We start from the raw sequence: 22,515 nt of genomic DNA, 5'->3' as shown, positions 1-22,515 counted from the left end.
GTTTTTTTCCCCCTCATATTTTCCATTTTTGAAGAGCCGTGAGGTCCTAAGCACTCTACCAGGTCCGACTGTTCATGCACTTCATTTCAGGTGGATCGCAATCACTGAGTACAGGATGAATTATTACTGGCGCACACTTGGTTAACCCGTTCCATACTGAATTCCAAAATCCCCATAGACTTAATACACGGGCCACAAGGTTCCCGTATGGAATGGGTTAACTTCGTCATATCGTGATATGCACGAGTAATGCCCATCATCACGAAGCAAACCTTGATGCTGCCTTTAGTGAATGATGTGTATCACTACAGTGAAGTTGGCAGATTAATGACGTCATTCTTCGACACATGAGAGTCACACAACCAGAACAACAAAAGCAAATTATTTTTTGTTTGTAGCTTGGGTTGAGCGATTATTTTGGTCATCTCAACATACCCTATTGGGACATCTCCGATGATATCGACGCCGTACCGCACATCGACCTCCACGTAATACGAGACGAGAATGCCGACGATGACCTGCCAATCCACAATTTCGAGACATGCGAGGAAAGGGGATCAGTTATCAAAAAAAGTAGCAAAAATAATAACTCAACAAAGAGGGCTCGAAACAATCACTTCCATAGTAAAGAAGAATAAGAGTGTATCACTTAGTCCAGACAGAACGTGTGTCGTGACACCCAGCAGAATTGTTAATTGTCACGGAAAAGTCTAAACAAACAAAAGAAAGCAGAAAAAACAACAAACAAGCAGGGTATTTGGTGCGCACATCGTCACTACAAGCGTCAGTAATAAGCCAGAAAAAGCTCATATACACACATCTTATGCTGTTCTAAATTGGCAACTCTTATTTAGACATACAACAACATCAAATCAGCTGTCAAAATGCAATAGTTACATGATAGTGTTTATTTCCTGAGCTTTTTCTGTAACTAAAGACGCCTTAAAACTGTTTTTCCATTTAAATATGAAGTATTGAATCCGTTTGTTGTGTGATCAAACATCGCACATTGGTCCTATACCTAAAGACTCCAAGATTAGACAATAACATTGGTACTTGATACGAGTGAGAGATTTCGACAAATTTCAGTTGTAACATATACAAACCAGTCTATGTCGAGGGGCAGAAGTTTCTAATGGACCTTCAACGTTTCTCGAATGTCAATATATATATATTTTTTTTTCCGACGTTGTCCTAAGTTTGGACTGGAAAATATTCATGTGTGATACCTTACCACCAGCAACTCCCACGGGATGGGGACTTTAAGTTGTTTCTTGTACCTCTCAGAGAGGTATTTTCCCGGAGCCAGAATAAAGAGTCCGATCAAAGCAAATAACATCGTAGCCACGTTGGTGTCGGGAAGATTAATAAAGATATCTCGCCACGTCTAGAAAGTAAGGATGATGGACGAATTGTATGCATTACGTAAATAAATAAATATATATGTATGTATATATATCATATATCATCACATTAATATTCTTCCGATGTTTGAATCATCGTCAAAGATATCGGCATACTGGATAACACCTTAACAGTACAAAGAAAAATTTATTGCAGCCGAGCAAAAACCGAATGAACTTAGTATGTAGACTATATAAATCGTCTCTATATTGTTTGCTGAGAGCATTGATTTTCTTGTCAGGTTTATGAAAATGAAAACATGAAAATGAACGATGAATTCGTTCCTATGTAAAAGCGTACATTATGTAAGCTGTTTTCTACAAACACAGGAGGAAAACTTACGTAGATAAGACTTAAAGGTCCAGCGTATCTGGGGAGATTCAGTCCCAGAAGGGGCGGGACCTGACTCGTGATCACGTGACAGGCAGCTCCGGTGGTAAAAGCCCGGACCAAGGGCTGCGCCAGGTACACCGTCACAAAACCCAGACGAAACACCCCCAGGCCAGTCTAATGGGTGAAACGGGAGAACGCAGTTTTGACATATGAAACTCGGTATGAAATGAAGAAAGTTTGATCATAAAACGATAAGACATACGTGCGTAAGTTTCTGATCCTATGTTCCTGCATTAAAGAAACATTTAGAAATTTGTACGACTTTCTATGATAGAGTCACCTTTGGCATAAAAATAGTCTGACTAATTTTTTTTCTTGTTGCTCAATTACATACACAAAATGTTTGTCGTACATCATCGTATCTTCTTTCAGTCAACGTTCATTCTGAGCAGCACTGCATACAAAGAACATTTACAGTAGGCACGCTTTGCTGCAGATGAAAATTCTGGCACTGGTGCCTTCAACATAATTGTTATTCTGAGCTCGGGTCCTCCACAGTTTGAACATCCTTAAAGAGGAAATCCGGTCCAAAGGTTAAAAAAAAATCGGAAATCGGAACAAAAACAAGGAAGTTATGACAAGTTCTGCTAATTTCTGCAAAACGGTTCTTGTACAGTGGATATGAATATGCATATGAGTGAGCTAACCATGTCATAACCTCACAATTTTCCTTTAATCCGTACAAAAAAAATGACGAAAATGCAATGTTTCTGTCATTGAAGTCTGAAACATGATACGGTTGAATAACTTTAGAATGGTGATCAGTTAGATATACGAGGATCTAAACCTCGGGCATAATTGCGTTTGAATGAAAAACCAGAAATTTTACAATTTTATGTATAAACTATATAGTAAGTTGTGAGGGAATGACATTCTCACTTTTGCATATCCCAAAATAGCGAAACTTCAAAATGTCATAACTTCCTCATTTTCATGCGATTTCGATCAAAATTATATCGTTGAACTCGTAATATTTTACTCTTTATACCAGACTAACTTATATTTAGGCTGAATCTCCCCTTTAAATAACATGGTTAATTTGCCATGTCTCTCTCTCTCTTTCCAGCACTCGAGTAGGAAATGGATACCTGATGATAAGACTTCTTTGACGAAAGCTCCCACTATGAATAAGCCTAACTTGGGCAAATCAAAATAATTTATTAGATAATCAAAAAGGAACAAGATCCCCTAACCTGAATGATTCCAACAAGGAGGCATAGGGCTGCATGTAACTTAATCCTTTCTTGACATATTGGTCCGCAGGACTCCTCTACAGGTGCAGACACGTTGAAGCCTGGTGAGGTCATACCATCGAAAGGTGATGTCATAAACCCTGACTGAGTCGAGGGTGCGACCGTCGTGGAGGGGTACATGTCGGCAATGATTCTCTCCACGGCGTCACCGCACAGGATGGCGACCACCCCAAAAGTTCCTTTAGTAAGGAGAATTCACCAAGAAAATACATATTACATTTCGTAAAAAGGCACTGGTCGAGAGTATAGAGTTCATATGTTGGACATTAAACGAGTGGTCTGCTGCTAATTTAGTATAAATGAGAGCAAATGGGAACTGATAATCTACTCCTTAAGTTGTGTTTAATTATTGTTCTTATGAAGACTTCAAGCGACTACGACTTTGGACAGTATTTTGACAGAAATATAAGTGGAACAAGCGATAATGTACGGTAAAAAAGAGACAATTCAAAGAGATGCAACTGATTTGAGAGATCAATTGGCTCTCTAGCCTGGAAGTATAGATGAGAGGAAAAATATTTTAGTGGCAAAATGTTAATGCCTGTGTAAAGTAACGAAATAAAAGAAGGATACATTATCTAGAGGATAAGATACAGATAATTGATAGATATATAATGACTTACTGATGAAGAGAGAGAGAGAGAGAGAGAGAGAGAGAGAGAGAGGAAGATACAGAATGAGAGATTGATATAGACACATGAAAGGAGAGAGCTTTTATATCTACCGGAGATAGAGGAGGGGGGGGGGGACTTTCAGATATTGAGACGGATGTTGAGACCGCGCAGAAAACTAAATATCAATACAGACAGTATTATGTCAGTACTATGTTATATAAACGTAAGAAAACAAGCATGTTATTGTTCAAGTTTAGATGAAGTTTACAGACATGGAGAGCTTTCCTTTCATGCATCATACACCATGGAGACACTGAAGATATCAACATCGGGCGGTGAGTTGGCTCGGTCGGTAGCGCGTCTGCCTCCGACCCACGCGGCCCGGGTTTGAACCCGAGTCTGGACTGAGCAATGTTGTGTGTAAGCAGGGAGGTGGAAAGAGAAGCTCCCTGGGGCCCAATTCATAAAACTTGTCATCAGTGATAACTGCCACATATCTATGACAAATTTGCTCTCAGCCAATCAGATGCAAGTATTTCAGTAGCTTGTCACATCTAAGACAACTTGTCACTGATGGCAAGTGTTATGAAACGGGCCCCAGGTGTAACCATACTGTCCCCTCTAGCAAGAGGCAAAACACTCTGTCCCTCGGATAGGACATAAAATGGAGGTCCCGTGTGTGAGAGAGTCAAAACTCATACACGTAAAAGATCCCGCTTCATTCATTCATCGCAAAGAGCAGGGTGTCAAATCCGGTGAAGTGCACATGGTCCCGTCTCACATCCAACTGGACCCCATGGATGACCAGCTTAGCATATGCTGAATATGGGTTATCCCGCCATCTTCTCCGATGGAAATGAACAAACAAACAAACAAACAAACAAACAAACAAACAAACTTACCGAGCGAGGTGTGCCGGGAGGATCCCATGAGAAAGAAAGCCAGCGGGGCGAAGAAGGCGGTGTAAAGACCATGGACCGGTGGGAGGACAGCCAGGAGGGCAAACGCAATACCTGTGGATTCATATCAGTTTAGTGGATAACGTCCAAAAATGAGAACATTGGAGGGAAATGGATATTCAAACAGCATCATTTTGGAGATCATAAGAGGGTTTTGAACATGTTTCAAGGGACTGTACAGTACTGGTTGAGGTGGGAATTCATGTTTTGAACGGGTAGGTGAGATAATGAGAAACCTCTTATGACATATGAAAGAGTATGTAATTTTAAGAAGGATTCAACATTTATTTGATGAAAATTGGTTTTCAAATGGCTGAGATATATAAAAAAGTGATAATAATAAAAGGCGACAAGTCACACCTTATATTAGGATCTCTTTGTTTCACATTGTTTTTGGATATGTCAGCCATTTCAATACCGATTTTCATCAAGTAAACTTTTGATACCCCTTAGATTTGCATGCTCTTTCACATCTCATAGAGTGGTTTCTAAATATCTCGCAAACCGTTAAAAACCAAAACTCACCTCAACCAGAACTGTATACACTCTTTAATGCTTACTTCATAATTATACCATTTATATTCATCACAGTGCTGCGATTGACGTTATGCATCATGACGTTATGACGCGATGCAAGTTGGGCTCTTTCACGCGCGCCATCATGGTAAAATCCTTTCTCTCTTTCAAAAGACAAGGTATAGGTAATGATGAAGTGACATCCAGCAACACATCCAAAAAAAAAAAATAGTTGAATTCAGTAAACAGAGTAAAATCTAACAGAATGGGTTTCAATTGAATTGAACATGAAAAGTTATGGAATCTGTTATCTGTTCATTTCTTTCTTTCAATAAGGCAGTTATATTTACGCAGCAGTTAGTTGAGGGCATCGTGTTATCAAGACGCATTATTCAATTCTACAATATTTTTCTTGAAGGATGATGATCACGGAGCTACAATAAATTGTAGCTCCATCATACGATAACGATCAATTTCCGGATAGGACACCGCAACATTACACACATGGTTGCAAGCACAGTTGCACTAGCTTCTTCTATAAGTATATAGTTGTATCTGTACACTGATTGCACTAGTATGTTTTGTGTACCTGCATGTGTCTGACACGGCTGTGCACGAAAGAGTGTGTTTACTTATGCGTGTTGTAATGTCACAGTATCTTGTACGTAGTCGATTGTGTATGTGTATGTGTATGTGTTTGTTACTTTTGTTTTTTTATTATTATTTTTGTTCGAGGAGGACACTCACTCTGTGGAATGTTGACCACACCAACAATGAGTCCGGCCATGAGATCTCCAATGGCATTGTTGCGGAGGTCGTATTTTGGAAGCCAAACCAGGACAGGGAACACATACATGAAAAACTCTGTGCATTAGAATTGAACAGGAGAGAAGTCGTGGTGAACGTGTGAACGTAAAACGGGAACAATAATCAAACATGCGCACAAAACAAGGACAGAACTCCCAGGTACAATAAAAGACAACAGGCATGCAAAAAAGAGTGCTTTAAAAACATCCCTTCATAACATATAAACTATAGTTACTCACAGTTTACATTCAGGTAACTTTTTACACCGTAAGCTATCTTTTGCCCTGGAGCCTTAATATTCTTTGCCATATTATTTTGTGTGCGGCAAGGCTACAATATCAGGTTGTGCCTGTCATATTGTTTGCATTAATGGCATACAGCAAGAAGATTGAATATGCAATATCTTGTTAATTGTGCCGCCAACAAGACCTTGTCATGGTGAAAATAGAAACCGAGTGTAGTCACGCACAGAGGCTTTGCATAACTTATCTACCTCTATAGCAAAACAGCTATACGCAGCTATTGTCACTTTCGCCATGAAAATTGATAATCTTACTTTTCAGCTTGTGAGCATTACATCGATATCCCCTCATGGATGTCTGGATACTCTCAAGGATCCCAACACTAGGAACGGGCTGGTAGCCGTATTTCTCCTGCAGACTAGACGTCGAGAAGAGGGGCCGGTCGACAACCACAGTTAGCGGCTCAGAGCCAGTAGACCCATCTTTCGATCTCGTTTCATTCTCTTCGACGGCGTCGCCGTTGTTGGTGTTGCCCAGGTCTCCATCTTGGAAGTCGTCATCCATTGTGACGTAGAGGTTGTTGGAGCGATGATGGAGTGGACGATGTTCTGGACAACGAGCCATGAGAAAGGGCGTTATTAAAACAATCGAGCACGGTAAGAAGGCTACACCAATGGCGTACTAAGATCGGCAGATAGCAGATAGCAAAATAACATTCATCAACAAAGTCTGTCTGCGAATTTGTTTACACTTGTCATGTAGACTCCGACTGTTCCCAGTCGTCTTATGGCATATTGCCCGACCTGGCCCAACAACAACAACAATGATTATTAGTACGGTTGAATATTATTCACTTTCAGTCATTCCAAGTCACGTCGTGGTTACGTAATACACTTAAGTTACTCATGAATGACAGGTGCAGCTAAAGTCATAGAAAGTCCGGAGTGAGTGGCGTCCACCTGGACAGCAAGCGTCCTTCTTCTCTATACAAAGCTACGCAGAATTGTTGACAATCGAGAGCTAATATTCCTGGTTAGTTCTAATACATGTATTATTATAATCATTCCTAGGGAGAAGATAAACCTCGATAGCACGCAGCAATGTCTGTCTCGTGGTTTTTTCAAAAGGTCAAAAAGTTTCAGTTTTCCAGCAGCAATACTCCGTAGCCTGAAAGTTATCAGCAAGCCTTCAAATAGAAAAAGGGCGCAGAATGTGTGGTACGCATGAGCTTTGCCTTTGACAGCTTGCTGTCAAAAGATACACAGACAGCATCTCTTTGCTGTCTGGATAACAGACAGCAGAAAGAGAGAGGCAGGGGGAATTAGGGTCTGCACAGACAACACCCTATCTTGCAAAGAATAAACCATGGCTATACCCGCAGGCTTAGCGCTGGCGCAGTGCAGTGCAGTAAGAATGGTTGCACACAAAAGGCTCGAAAGTACGTGTATTCACGCAATCGAAATTTGTTTTTCCTTTGGGAAGCACACACACCATTTTCATATAACATACTTGCATGATTCAATCTAACTGAAAACATTCAGACTGGAAAAAAAAAAAAAAACTTGTCCAAAGTACCTTCAACTTCTCTCCCTGCATGACACTGGTTAACACTGACTGTTTGAGCTTGGTGTCTCTTGACGTTGAGGGCGAAGGTGATACTCTAGACAGATGCTACAAGATAATAGTGTTGTCATTTGGCGCTTCTGTGAATTGCCTCATGCTGAGCAGAACGTGGGATCATTGCTCTATCAATCCTAAAGTTAAAGACCTACTGTCAATCAAAACATAATCAAATTATCCCAATTTTGCATGGAATTACTTTAAAAAGACTTGTTGTCAATCAGGGTATAATCAAATTTTCGGCTGGAGCTTACATGTCCCGCGTTGATATTACTTCTGATGTTAGGTGCTGTCTTGCCTAATCAATTATTCTTACGTGTAGCAGGTGACCACGTTCCTTTCGTAATTTTCGAGAGCCTTTAAAGGGACTGTACAGTACTGGTTGAGGTAGGGATTCATGTTTTGAACATTCCTAAGTGAGATAATGAAAAGCCTCTTATGAAAAATGAAAGAGCATGTAATTTTAAGAAGGATTCAACGTTTATTTGATGAAAATTGGTTTTTGAAATGGCTGAGATATCCAAAAAAATGCTAATAATAAAAGGCGACATGCCCCAACTTTATTAGTATCTCTTTGTTTCATCTTGTTTTTGGATATTTCAGCCATTTCAAAACCGATTTTCATCGAATAAACTTTTGATACCCCTTAGAGTTGCATGCTCTTTGACATCTCATAGAGTGGTTTCTGAATATCTCACAAAACGTTAAAAGCTAAATCTTCACCTCGAACAGAACTGTACACACCCTTTAATGTCCCCAAACGAGTTTCTTTTTGCCTGTCAGCAGATAACGGACAGGTTGGTAATCCACCTGTGCGAAAGCAGTGAAGCAGTACATGTATATATCCCCCTTTTCACGATCAACTTTACATTTTTTTTTGTACATTAATGTGCGTGCCATCAAACAATGAAAACATTCCAAATTAATCGCGTGCGAGGTATGAAAAGAGCGTGCACTGACAGGCTGACAGACTCTTTTGTTCTACACAAAACCAGGCACCTGAACGGGATGACTGGTGTCAGCAAACACACAAATCTACTGAGCTCAGCTTTGATCGCTTTGTACATGTTCATACGGGCGTAACAGCAGAATAAACGCAAACTAAATCAGAAAAGAAGTAAATAATTCTGCGACATAAACATTTTTCCATCAGAAAAAGAACAATGCTGATAGAATAAACTCTTCTTTTTTTTTCAAACCCATTTTCAGGGTATTAACCTATAACACAAAGAAACATGAAATCAGACCACGAAAGCAGACACTCCTGTCTCCATCTTGGGAACCTGGTATACCAGGTTCCCGTCAAACAGTTGCTGACTCGGGAACCTGGTATACCAGGTTCCCATTTGAAACAATTTGTTAAAGAGCTATACGCTCTGCCATATTGTTGTACTTTAATGGCACAGAGATCTTGCTATTATCAAAACGTGTATATAATGAAGTTTATTAGTCTTGTCCAGGTGAAAGCTGAACTCATGATGAGCAAAACGGAACCCCCGGAATCCTACGGAACTTCAATTACATGTATTAGTAATGATTTCTTTTTAGATTTTGTTTGGAAGGCACGTGGAATTAACACTAAGGACAGGAAAAACCGATAATGTCCGACCATAACATTTGTTAACTTATGACGATGATGATTTTGATGAGTATGATGATGATACAATAATATTGATAACAATGATAACAATAACAATAATAATAATAATAACAATAACAATAACAATAACCATAATAATAACAATAACAATAATGATAATAATATCAATAACAGTAAGAACAGTAATAATAATTAAAAAAATAATGATAATAACCATGTGATGTATTGGGGCCACTGGCCAAGGAGTCTGTCTTTTCTTTTCTATTTTGTGTTTACCTTAAACTCAGATTTTCCAGAGATTTAGATCGTTTGCTAAGAGGAATTGTAATTAGCATGAGATTTGATCCCAAAGGGAGCTAACCCGTCACTTTCACCACATGCGAGATTTTTTTGATGGTACATTCTCAAAACGGACGCGACATCTAAATGTATATATTCCACAATTCAGACGGGTCTTGAACTCAACTTCTCGAGTACTGTGTTTGCCACCAGTGCAATTATTTGAGGGTCTAATGAGAGAAAGATTGAATGTCACGTAAGGTACTTGAACCGAGATATCATTTTCAGCTCTCTGCAACTTTTCAAGCCAAGTGGAAGGGACGCGAACTGATAAGGCCGTATGAGTGAGATAAGGTTTTGGTTTCAATAAGAGCATTATCTAACCATATGCGGAATATGTATTGTTCAGTGACATGTTAAGATCATCGTATCAATTTCTTCCACTGACTTTATACAGCGAAAAGGAGAATATAGCTTAAGGCGTTTCAAAGCTTCTCTGGGTTTTTTTGTTTGTTTGTTTGTTTCATTTTTTTTTCCAATTTAGTTTAAACCCTATTTTGTACCTCAAGGGTCAAGGACGGCGGATTGGGGGCGCTGCACCCCGTCCCTACTTTTGGTTAAAAAAAGAAGAAGAAAAGAAACAAAAACGAACAAATGGGTGTCGAGGCTCCGCCAAGAGATTCTTTCCGTCGAAGTTGCAGGGAACATCAACTCTTTTAATACTCACCCACGAGCATTAACCCCCCCCCCCCGACCTCCGTCCACACAGACAAACACAGACACACAACATACCAAATGAAATGTACAGTAATATGAAACTGAGGTGCTTCATTTTATTTGAAAGGAGGTGATTGTATAGTAATGGGAGCAAAAGTTTAAGATAATGTTTTTTCCAGGAAAACGTTCTATAGCCAAATCTGCCAATGCAGACATCCGGGTTCGATTGCTCTCAGAAGTTCTCGCTATACCCTGGGTGACCATTTGGTTATTGATTGACAAATTAAGTTACGAATATCATAACCAATGACCTTATCATTCATCGTAATCATCGGATATGTCAAAACATAATAACCAGTCAGTCTAGAAATTGTAGTTTCAGTCATCCAAGCACCACAGGAAAAATAAAAAACATGAATTATTTCCATCAACACTTACTGTTTTTTATAGTTGATTGTCATCGAAACAGCTTGGTGTAATGTAAATTCACATAGGTGAATTTATGTACAGAAAATTACATAAACTATATTGAGACAGTCTGTATTCCAGAACAATGTGCACATGAACAATGCGTTGACATTTAAAAGTTTGGTTGATATTTGGAAGTGTGTGTTTGTGTGCGAGTGTGTGCATGTGCACTTGATCAACTTAATGCCGACAGTTTGATTATCTTTATAAATTGTTTGTGTTAATCAAACTTGGTAATAGTAGTCCTCGAATAATTTTGGATAATGCATCGGAGAATCCTGGCAAATAACTCAAAAAATGAATTAGGCTGTGTACACCAGTAACTTGTTACTTGATCATTAATAAAACAGTTTAGTTGCTTACTGATCACAACATCCGTACGGCATCGACACGAAAACGAAATCAAAATCATTTCTCTAAATTGGTGGACAAAAATGTCACAATTTGTGAAGTTACTGCGTGAGATTATGATTGGAGAATAAACACCATAAAGAAGAAATTGAGAGCCTGAATCGACTGAGCGATAAGGACATGGTGTTCCTCCGCTTTTTATTGCAACACATTGCATGCGAGTCCAAACTATAATGGTGCTGGGGGACTGCATATACCTTATAAAAACCACCTGATGATACTTCAAAATTGAAAATTATCTATTGAATACTATAACCATCTATGTTTCTCTTTGCTGTAATCGAAGAAAGATTGTAATACAACAAAATTATAAAGTGTTTCTTCTTCACATAAATTGATTTAGTTTATTTCATTACTGGAATTTGGGTGGACTAGAAGATAATTGAAATTTGTTTTTCTTATTGACAGATAGGGACTGACTGCCAACATCATGTATTGATTAAAGTTATTCCCATTCAAAGGAAATAGTTACCGTAGACGATGATTGTTAATACATACGCGCAGACCAAAGTCAGTCGTTAGTTGGCGTTTCAATACATTATTGGGTCAATCACGTTAAAGTTTTCGCAGTAATAATAATAATAATAATAATAATATAATAATAATAATAAAAATAATAGTGTGACTATTTCTCAAAATGTGCTAGATGAAGGGTTGTTTCAATAAACGTGAGAATTTATAATGCAACCAACAGCCATTGCGGTGTTCATGGTGCAATACGAACATGTCTATCCTCAGAGCTTTAAGAAAGATCAAGAGAGACAATTATCGAAAAAAAAGACAGCACGAATTTATCTTGCGCAAAATATTGATACCGTGTGGCTTTTCAGGCAGATTTTGGGGAAGATTCAATAGAATAAATGAACTTTGAAGTTGAACTTGTACTTGAACTTTATTCTGTTTCATTTAAAAAACATATAATTTGTACAATGACAAGCTGAGGACAGGAAACAAGTACATGAACATGCATACGTAACATAATAACAACTATAAATGAAACATGGAAACTACAAAAGACCGGAGTCTTGTCAGGGTCACTAGTTCCCAACAGAACAGAATAATAGGAAATAATATTGCATTACGATCAAGATATAGGACAGGTGAAAATATAAAAAAAACCCAAACAAACAGACAAACATACACGTTATCATTAATGAAATTATAGTGTCTAGTCATATCACCCCTAGAGAATAAAAACCATAAAATTATCTATAACCATAGTGTATTTCATAATAACAACTCTAACTTTCTAACAAGTGTCTTTTCAGATTTTTCTTTAAAATATTTGTAGTTGGAGAAATGCTTCAAATTCAATGGGTAAGTTAAACTATATGTAAAAGTTTTTATCCCAAATGTTCCTGTTGTGTTTGTGGTGTTTTTTGGTTTTTTGTTTGTTGTTGTTGTTTTTTTTTTTTGGGGGGGGGGGCGGGGGGGGGGGAGCACATCAAGTCCATCAGTGCTCGAGGATCGAAGAGGTTTATAGCAGGATAATAATTATTTTGTTCTATGTAGTATTTATAATCACACTTGATAAGTTATTCACGTTTTAAAAAGAAATGAGAGAGAAAAGGTGAATATTTAAAAAAAAAAAGAGATGTACCTGATATGAAAGAAGATAGATGCTGATTGAGCTCGGATCCACTTTAAAGTATATTGCAGATGTCATCATAACTAACTTCAAGCACCTTGATTAATGAACAAAAGACTATTAACGGATCGACGAAAAGCGTTATTCATTTAATACATACGGCAAATTCCTGGTTGACAAAATAATCATGAAAGCAAAAACACAAACGACCATCGCGATGAAGAAAAACTTAAAGAAGAATGATTCATGATAAAGAAATAATGTCATTTTCCAAGTCTTCTAAATATTCGATGATAAATTTTAGGGATCAAAAGCTGAAGATGATGAGAAAGCGTACAGAAAATAAAGCAAGGAGGAAGAATTTAAAGAACAAATGCAACAACAAAAAGATTGAGAAATCCTGCACAAAACATAACAGCTGAAATGGTTTCGCGGTGCGGTGGAGCAATCCCAATAGAACGTGGATCCCACCTTTGATAAGAATATTGCTCTATTTTGGATATCTCAGCGATTTCAACACCAATTTTCATCAAATAAACGTTAAATCCCTCTTGGAATAACATGCTCTTTCATTTTCATAAGAAGTTTTTCATCATCCCCCCCCCCCAAAAAAAAGAAGAAGAATGAATCCTGAAGATAGGTCTCAATCAGAACTTTACGATTCCTTAGACCAATTAACATTCCTAGCCAATCAATGTCTAAGGCAAGCCTCAAAGCGGAAAGAAAACTGCAGTAAGCGATTCGCTTACAATCATATTTATTGAGAAACTTTTTTTTCCCCACTGACAGTATGGATCAAAAAAAAAAGAGGAAAAAATAAACACGATATCCAAATATGTCACAATGTGTATCGAATACATAATTGACCAAACACAGGCAGCCATCTGAGAGAGAAAAAGACTTACCGCTAAAGACACCCGCTCGAAGCGACAAGAAGAAGGTTAAAAACTGCTGGACCTAAAGAACCTGCATACACTATGAAATCGCTGCGCATAAAAATGATGTATCGGCAGTTTTGCGCATGACCTACTTGTCGTCTGCGAAAGCTGCCATTGGGCGATCTTTTGAGGGGGATGTGATTTGAGGAGCGATTTCAATACAACAAGAAGATAACGATATAGATAGAGCGAGAAAGAAGAGAAAACGAGCAAACGTAAGAGGGGAAAAAATAAACAGATGTGGTTATAGTCATATTCTTTTTTCTTTTTATGAAGACGTGAGCGTATTCACCAGTCCCAAAAGAGAATATTTGCTCCACTTCATGTGGACATTGAATGTCAATCTTGGTAGGAGTAGTTCAGATATGCCGAAAGTGTTTACTTGCCTCCAGATAGAAATGTGACCATTTAACTTTGGCATTTACTTTCGGGGGCAGTGCTTCGAGATTGTAGCAATCTGCGTTCCTTAAAGACTTGTTTATAGTTCTTCGTGAATTAATGTTAAGTGTAATTGACTAATCGCAAGAACTTGAACTTTACGTCATTTCTGCACATCGAGGAGAAATGTACGAATTCAACTTAAATGCATCTTTAAGTTTCGATGTAAGTTATGAACGGCACCATTACTATGATTAAGTTAGTTTTTCCCATTTAGACAATACGTTTATTCTGCTAAAACAAGCTTTTTGTTTAAGCGCCGGTAACCTGAAAATCTTTCCCACAGCAGCGCCTACGAAAAGAAAAAGGACAAGATTTGGAGCAGTTCAAAATATCTATGAGTTATTATACGTCCTCATAAACCCCAAGGCTCACCTCTGTAACATGATCTTCGTGCACTCAACTTGACAAACAGTGAATGAACTTGAGCATTGCAGTTACAGATAATACAACACACACACACACACACACACACACACACACACACACACACACACACACACACACACACACATGACAAGTTATGTCAACTACTTTAATTTAGGGACATCAACCAAAATCTCATCTCAAATTTCATCGTCACTCGTCTGCTATATACATTCCATTCACGTAGGCTTTCATATACCAGAAAAATCGTATCATTTGCTAATTTGGTAAGAGTTTCTCGATTTCAGAAGTGAACGCTGAGAGCAGTGCAAATTTCTCTTTTGTTTTCTATTGTTCGAGTAAAATAGTAGTTAGTGATCAGTCTGATAGAAGAGCTTTCATATTTTGATGAACAATGTCCTATTACATGATTTCATAATAAAACTTTCAAGAAACGTTTCCCCGAAATTCGACCTATATGTGTAGGCTACATGGTTTGATAGGAGAATTCCTCTTATCATTTCAGACGAAAAAACAACAACCAAAAAACCACAACTCCAACCCCAACCCCAAGAAGAAGAAGAAGAAGAAGAAGAAGAAGAAGAAGAAGAAGAAGAAGAAGAAGAAGAAGAAGAACGAAAGCACACGCCCTTTGTGTATAGAATTCAACTCAGATACTTATCTCTCATCACATTAAATTCATATTAGGTTCATATATTCCCTCTTGAAACGGGACAAAGTTGAAGAATCTTATGGCTATTGTGCTCAGCACTGTTTGCGTATTGACATAAGACGATAACAAATGCTCTACTGGAATATATGATTAATGTCAGGGAGGAATGATCGTGTCTACATAGAGACCATTCGGTGCCGCTCGTACGAGGCAAACAGGCGTTGCTCCACCACAAACGAGGTCTCTTTGAGACATTCTCTTTCTCCAGCAGATAAATATCATGAACTCCTTCACCTAAGGAACTGTACACATTTATTATTTCTGGCAAACACATTGTTATGTGCAAATTGGTATATATACATATATGTATATATAGGCATATATATATATATATATATATATATATATTTATATATATATATATATATATATATATATATATATATATAACTCCACACATAGATTTATATATAACTCGAAGAACCGTGTGATCGAAAGGTATTTGCATTTCCTCTCAAAGCAATGTAAAGCTCCTTGAATCAGACAAGCACATTGACTTCGTCGTGGGGCACAGCTATAGGGGACAGAGCATGATTTCATTTAGTCAAGCTGGCAGGGTAGGGTCTGGCAGAACAATGTGTGTGTAGGTTTTTTTTTTTGACGTGTACAATAGGTATGTGTGTGATCTCAGACGTGTACTATAAGTATATGTGTGTGTTCTCAGTACCCCTCAGGACACAGGCATAGCAACTATAAAGGGAATGGCTAGTAACTGATCAGTGGGAATCAGTGGGAATGATTATGAGTAATGTGCAGTTTAATGTTTCCAGGCTAGCATGCCCTTTACATTAAACTGCACATTACTTGAATGAGACAATTCTGGAGCAAATAATTTTCACACAACAATAGATATATAACGTACTCTTAAATGAATCCCTCAAGAACTGGAACAATCATCCCCAAGCATTCCCACTGATTCCACTGATCAGTTACTATCCGTCCCCTTTAAATCATGACTTTTAAACATCTTCTTAACTATAAAGTTTAAATGAAAATCGATCGCAAATGAGAAAAAAAAAAGGGCAGAGGCTTCAAGGCAATAAAACAGCCTAAGCACGAACGGAAGATGTGAACGTCCGAGATTTAAAGGTAAAAGGTAGTTATTTTTTTTTCAGTTATAACTGCTATAAAACTGTCATTTTTTTTTTTTTTTTGCTCTATGGGGATAATGTTATATTCATAAGAAATGTGAAATAACGCTGGGATAACACGATTTCTATTCGGTAACGACGAAAATGCGACATATTACCTATTTCACTTCACTTCATTTCATTTGCTCATTTTCATTTTCAACAAAGAACGTATATAAATGTACAAAACATCGTGCAAAAAAAGAAATCAATATACATTTTCTACACACGAAATATAGTATAAACACACAATAGACTGAAGCCTAGATGTGATATTTGCTAGATAATGTTGAAGATGTTGAACAAGTTACACTGGAAGTTTTTCTGTCTCGGAGTATACCCGATCGTCGTTGCTATTGAACGTGATGTTTTATAAAAACAAATGAATGAAATTAAGTGAAATAATCAGTTACATCGATTACATGATGTATCGGCCCACAGCGGTAATGTTGATCCTGCCAGAGCGAATCGCATGCAGCCTTTCAGCTGCAAGCGATTGTAATGTATTACCCGCAGGGCGATATGTTATCATAACATGATAGCAAAGCAACTATCTTCTTTTCCTAACGAACAAACAACCAAAGGAACCAATCAACTCTGATATATTTTGGAATGGGAATTATGCCATTACCTGTATTAGCTAAAAATATTTTTCCAGAATTTCACGTAATATAACATATGTGAAAAAAGCGGGAGGCCATTGCATCATCAACTCGCTCATTCGAATTTTCAATAAGAACTGGGCAAGAAATTTTTTTCAGGAAAAAAAAAAGGAAAATTTCAAAATGTCATATTTCTCTCTCTCTCTCTCTCTCTCTCTCTCTCTCTCTCTATCTCTCTATCTCTTTTCCGTTAAGAGTTTATTTATTTTGGGGGTGAATTTCCTTCTTAACTGTATTTCAATTTCTGAACCCAAACGAGTCAAAGATGGCACATCAGTATTCTAGTGAGTGATTAAGTCTGTGGCGTGGCTTAACACTCGTCATGTCAATCTCTAACCATGATTCCGTTATATCCATCTGCTAAAATTTGCCTTAAATAGAGAATCCACCCCAAAAATGAATAAACTTCAAAAGAAAGAAAAACATATTCCCTACAGAATGATGCAAAAAATGACAACAATCTGAAGAGAAATAAGGAAGATATGACATATTGAATTTTTTTTTTCGGAAAATTTTTCTCGATCAGTCCTTATGAATGTTCAAATGAGCAAGTTGTGTCATGCTCTCACAATTTCTCATTCATTACATACACAGAAATTACAAAAATCTCATATTTCAGATGTATATAACGCCTTAAAACCACCAAAAATTAAAAGAGCAAATGTTATCTCTGATATATCTTGGTATGAGAACATGCTTTTCCTTGCATTAGCTGAAAAAAAGAACAATTTTCTGAATTTCATGTATAACTTACATGAAAAATTGTGACGGTTTGACATCATCAACTCGCTCATTCGAATATTCAAGGAATATTCAAGAAATGTTTTTCAAAATAATGTGAAATTCCAAAATGTCATATCTTCTTTATTTCTAGTCATTTTTGTATCGTTCTGTGGGGAATATTTTTCTCTTTCTTTTGAAATTTATTTATTTTTTGGCGTGAATTTTTCTCTTTAACACTATAATTCCACACGGGTAACCTGTCATTTGGTCTTTCTTATGAGATTACAGTCTCGAGCGTGTTAACCTTTGCAGTCAAATACTTCAGATGTCTTAGGCACTAACCAACTATAAGTGTTATCGTTGACCGAACGATTATACTGGTTCTCTCTAGTTCCGGTCCGGTCTAAGTTTGGCAGATCTTCATGCTGATCTATCGTTTTGAGCTGATGACGACACAATTTGTTACACAATAAGATGGGAAGACCTCAGCAACTACCTTTTCACTTAAAATCGCTGAGATCGTCGCAGATTTTTTGAGTAGTCCGCAACAAGTTGGTGAAGCCAATTGCTATTCTTTTTTTAAAGAAACTGATTGTGTTTGAAATGATAACAACCAATGATGTTCCAGAATGCTTTTCCATGTTCACAATAGGGAAAAAGTCTTGTCCCGATGATTTCCCTATTGTACATGAATTATCATGCGTCGGAATTTAGGGTGTGAGTGTGGATGATATTCGTGCTGACTAATAGAGTGTTTATCACCATGTTGACTCTTTATATTGATTAATATTTAGACCATTTGTGCCCCCCCCCCCCACCCACACACACAACTGTTGGTTAATTGATGGGTCTGATTAAATCGTGGCTTGGAGATATCCAGCACACCTTTGGAACCGTCGACGACAAAAACCGGAGATAGAACGTGATACTGATAAATCAAGTCAGCGTTTCTCGCAGTTCTCGTGTTGAACAATGTGAAGCTGTATACACCCTGTTCCAACAGGGTAACAATTAACGTGCGTGGCACAATATCACCATGCATCTATAGCTCCATGGTATCACCTAGCAGAAGTGCACTGTGTCGATGTGTCAGTTTATCCTCATTTATGTACAGTTCATTGCTCGCCATATTTTGAAAAATACGACAGACAGTGACAGAGCTCTTTCATAATGTACAGTAGTCAGGGGAGTGGCGATAAGTTTCTCAAAGTTAAGGGGCGACGACTCAATGGGAACAGGGACATCAGTTCCTTTTCAGGATGAGGGGAAGGGGACGTTTTGCTGCCACTTGTCTACCAAAATCGGTTGACAAGCAAAACAAACAAACAAATAAACAAACAAACAAACAAACAAACAAACAAAGCGAACAAAAACAGACAATTCAGACCCTCTATTTCCTTTAAAAAAAGGTTGGGGACAAGAAGTCACACCTATTATTCTATGAAAAAAAAAGGGTGTGGAGGGGGGGGGGGGGGATGGGTGGCCCTCCCGGTTGCGCCATCCCTGGTAGTGGCTGGAGCTATTCATGCCAGAGTTGGCTTGAAGTATGCTTTCTGGCATAATTTCAGACGCTTCAGCACCTAGCATTTTGCTGGGCATTTGGCATTTTAGCATAATTCTAGCATAATACTGCCGTAGAAAGAAAATCTCTAGGCGTTTTGCGTATTGTTGTACCTTTACTTTTTTGTGGTTTGTTTGTTAGTTTGCCAGTTGATTTGTCGACGAAACTGACAAAAAAAAAAGTTTGAAAGATCAGGTACCACAATTTGTTGACATGTTAACATAATGTGACGTAATTTCATGGCAATTTGGCATCGTTTTAGGCTGCCTCACGCACAATCCCACTTTCACGCTGGTCATACTTGGCTGGAACCATCATCTTCCAAGACCACATGACCACGCCCAAAGCATGAATAGTAAAGTAGCGCCTAAATTCTTACAAATTAGAGTAAAGAGCGTTGTACATAGCAGCAAACTTTCGTTTTTGAAGCATACGCACTCTTGAAAAGATTTTCTCTTCATTTCGCTCCGAAAAAACAGTCTGATTTAATCGGAGTTTGAGTATCAGTGCAGAGTAACTCACTGCTGTTTGTCTTGTTAAACAAAATGTCCAATGTTAATCCTTAAAACTTTCACTATTTGGCTTACACGTATGCAACAGATTTAGAAAAACATCTGATGTCATATAGTGAAGGTCAATGACCGGATTTAAGATCACGGGCAAAAAGTAATTTTTGTTGTTGTCATGAAGTAGCGCATAGAATGATAATACCATTCTATGCGCTGATTTAATTCTTAACTTTTTTGCTTTTAGCTCTGTGTTCCCACAGTTTAATATTATGAAACTGTCACTGTGGGAACATATCACTGAATGTTGAGAAAATGACATTAAGTAGTTTGATATTTGCGATATGAATCTTATATCAATAACAGCAAGTCAATTTCTTGTTCTTTGTTTAGCGTTGCAGCATTTAGAGACATATTTCACAGAATCGAGTCGAATTGGGGCAAGTTAGATGCTTTTCAGAGACAGTTTTCAGTTATTTGAACACTGGAAAGCACTGATGTTAATCCGAAGACTGGCTTATTCCAGACTCTAAGAGGCCAAATCAAACTCTGTTAGGTTTGTTACAGGGCTAGTTCTCAAATCTTGCCAATTGTCAATTAATCATTCCCACTTGAGTGATATTAGCTCATCGGATGAGCTACAATTCATTTTGCTTTAGAACCTGTTGGGTCAACTATTATTCGTTGAGTATGCATTTTCATGACCTCTTCTTCTCCTCCGGTATTTGATAAAAATGATATGAAATCTTTTGTAGGCAAACGAGACACTTAAGATAGTGGCCTGCATAGAAACAGCTCCATTCTCAAAACAAGCTCCCGAGTGCATGGTTTTGGCTGGGCAACAGTCAACAGTCCCGATATACTTACCAGATATCCCAGGCATGTTGAACTCGTCTTGAGTGCCTTATCTCTGTCGATTCTTATTAAACTTGTTTGTGCCTCCAAGGCATAGACATCAAGCAAGAATGTCGTCACAATATAGACTGGAATCATTTCAGTCGGGACGTTGGAACGCTCGGCAAACTCTCCAAATGCTGTCTTCTAAACACAAGCAAGTCGGAATTTGACAAATAATCATACGACGAAGGAATCTCCTACAACCGCTACGTGGTTGAGAAACGATTAGCAACATGTCAGGAAAGAATTAGGCGGTCGCGTCGGTATATATCTTGCTCTGCAATACGGGTCTTGAGAGCAATATCCCGGCTTAATGTCAATACAACTATAGTGTGATGTAGACGAAAAAAGCAAAAACAAAACAAAGAGTCCATAAAGTGTCCCCTAGCAGTCCGAGACGAACTCTTTCAATAGAAAAACACTTATTTCCGATAGGCACAGAATGATGTAGTGAATTTTGAAAGCAATCACCAAAGAACAGCGCATAAACTATACCTGCCATACAGTGGTATCTCTCACTCCGGTAAACACTAGAGTGGAGAGGGATTATTTACCAATAGGCAACACATTCCTAGCTTATAGGGTGAATTTCTCTTTATGAAATCAACTTTGATGAAAACTGTCCTAGGGATTTCTCTCATCGCTGTTGCTAATGTAAATCATCCACTCAACCCTATTGTGGGCAAAACTTGGAATTGGCAGCAGCAAAATTTTCCTGTATCTTGTTATGTAACGTGTGTCGTATATCTTCAAATAAGATGAAGACACATATTGTGACTTAGTCAAACAATCACTGTGTTTTATCTCCTCCCTGGTTCTTACTAATTCACTATAGGGAAATGCTGCTCATATACGTACGTATAGACCAGTATGATGGGTATTTCTGTTCAGACTTGGTGCATTCATTAATAGTGTCAATGCCATACAGTGACTCTGCATACTACACTCGAGTAACTCGACTGCATCAGCGTGCGCTGCGACAATATTGTGGTAATAAACATTATTTGTGTAAGTTTACCATGCGTTCGATGAGTTTTCCTTTTTCTCCTCCAATAATTACATTAATCAGTCACACATTTCGTCTTTGTTGTGAGACCAGTCGAGTGTGATCATCCCCCGGGGCATCCCTTTGAGGAATTCTTACTTTGCTTACATTGTATTGTCATGATTGTGGTACGTTCACGTTGTGTATTGTTCAGTTGTACCTTTCGTCCGTATTATAGTTACGCATAGTAATCAGGCATGCTTTTCTACTCGGTATTCAAAGTAAACACTGTTAGACCAAAGTTCAGGATTCAATCGGGAACCGCTTAATTGTAGCTCCAATGTTGTGCTTCTATCTGGTTTGGCATTAATTAAAGTCATCTACAGTGTAGGTTAACCGTCTGCCATCGAAGCCTACATAGATTTTCTTATCACGTTCAATTCACTGCACTTTTAGTGGGTTACTACACCAGGTACACAATAATATATCCGGTTAAATTGGCACGATGTGACCTGGTGGGTATAGTATGCCTAGTGTATTGATACACTACTATTATTGGGGGTTTAGGAAGTAACACCCAATTACACTATAAGAGACAAGAAATAAAAACAAAATACCATGATTCGAACATGGACACTTTATGCTGTAGGCAAAACGAAAGTTATTTCTGAAAAGAATTCTAAAGATTTCAAGATAATGTCGATT

The 22,515-nt window shown here is 38.0% G+C and overlaps 1 protein-coding gene across 1 annotated transcript in view; it reads right to left on the bottom strand.

Moving 5' to 3' along the window:
* LOC139732441 (prestin-like) overlaps nucleotides 1-21,106 on the bottom strand; it is a 30,152-nt gene extending 9,046 nt beyond the window's left edge. The window contains exons 1-8 of the mRNA XM_071643300.1: nucleotides 20,796-21,106; nucleotides 6,503-6,796; nucleotides 5,887-6,003; nucleotides 4,567-4,677; nucleotides 2,991-3,229; nucleotides 1,747-1,911; nucleotides 1,235-1,387; nucleotides 436-518 (exon numbers count right to left, since the gene is read on the bottom strand). Of these exons, the coding sequence (XP_071499401.1) occupies nucleotides 436-518; nucleotides 1,235-1,387; nucleotides 1,747-1,911; nucleotides 2,991-3,229; nucleotides 4,567-4,677; nucleotides 5,887-6,003; nucleotides 6,503-6,796; nucleotides 20,796-20,811 (1,178 nt within the window). The 5' untranslated portion in view covers nucleotides 20,812-21,106. The remainder of the gene's footprint in view (nucleotides 1-435; nucleotides 519-1,234; nucleotides 1,388-1,746; nucleotides 1,912-2,990; nucleotides 3,230-4,566; nucleotides 4,678-5,886; nucleotides 6,004-6,502; nucleotides 6,797-20,795) is intronic.
* Nucleotides 21,107-22,515: the final 1,409 nt, after the last annotated feature.

This window comes from Diadema antillarum, unplaced genomic scaffold (assembly GCF_040938485.1).
Source record: "Diadema antillarum isolate AM-2024a unplaced genomic scaffold, OU_Dant_1.0 seq00000423_RagTag, whole genome shotgun sequence".
NCBI lineage: Eukaryota > Metazoa > Echinodermata > Echinoidea > Diadematoida > Diadematidae > Diadema > Diadema antillarum.
Note: the sequence above shows the minus strand (reverse complement) of the source record. Positions and strands in the feature narration are given on the sequence as shown.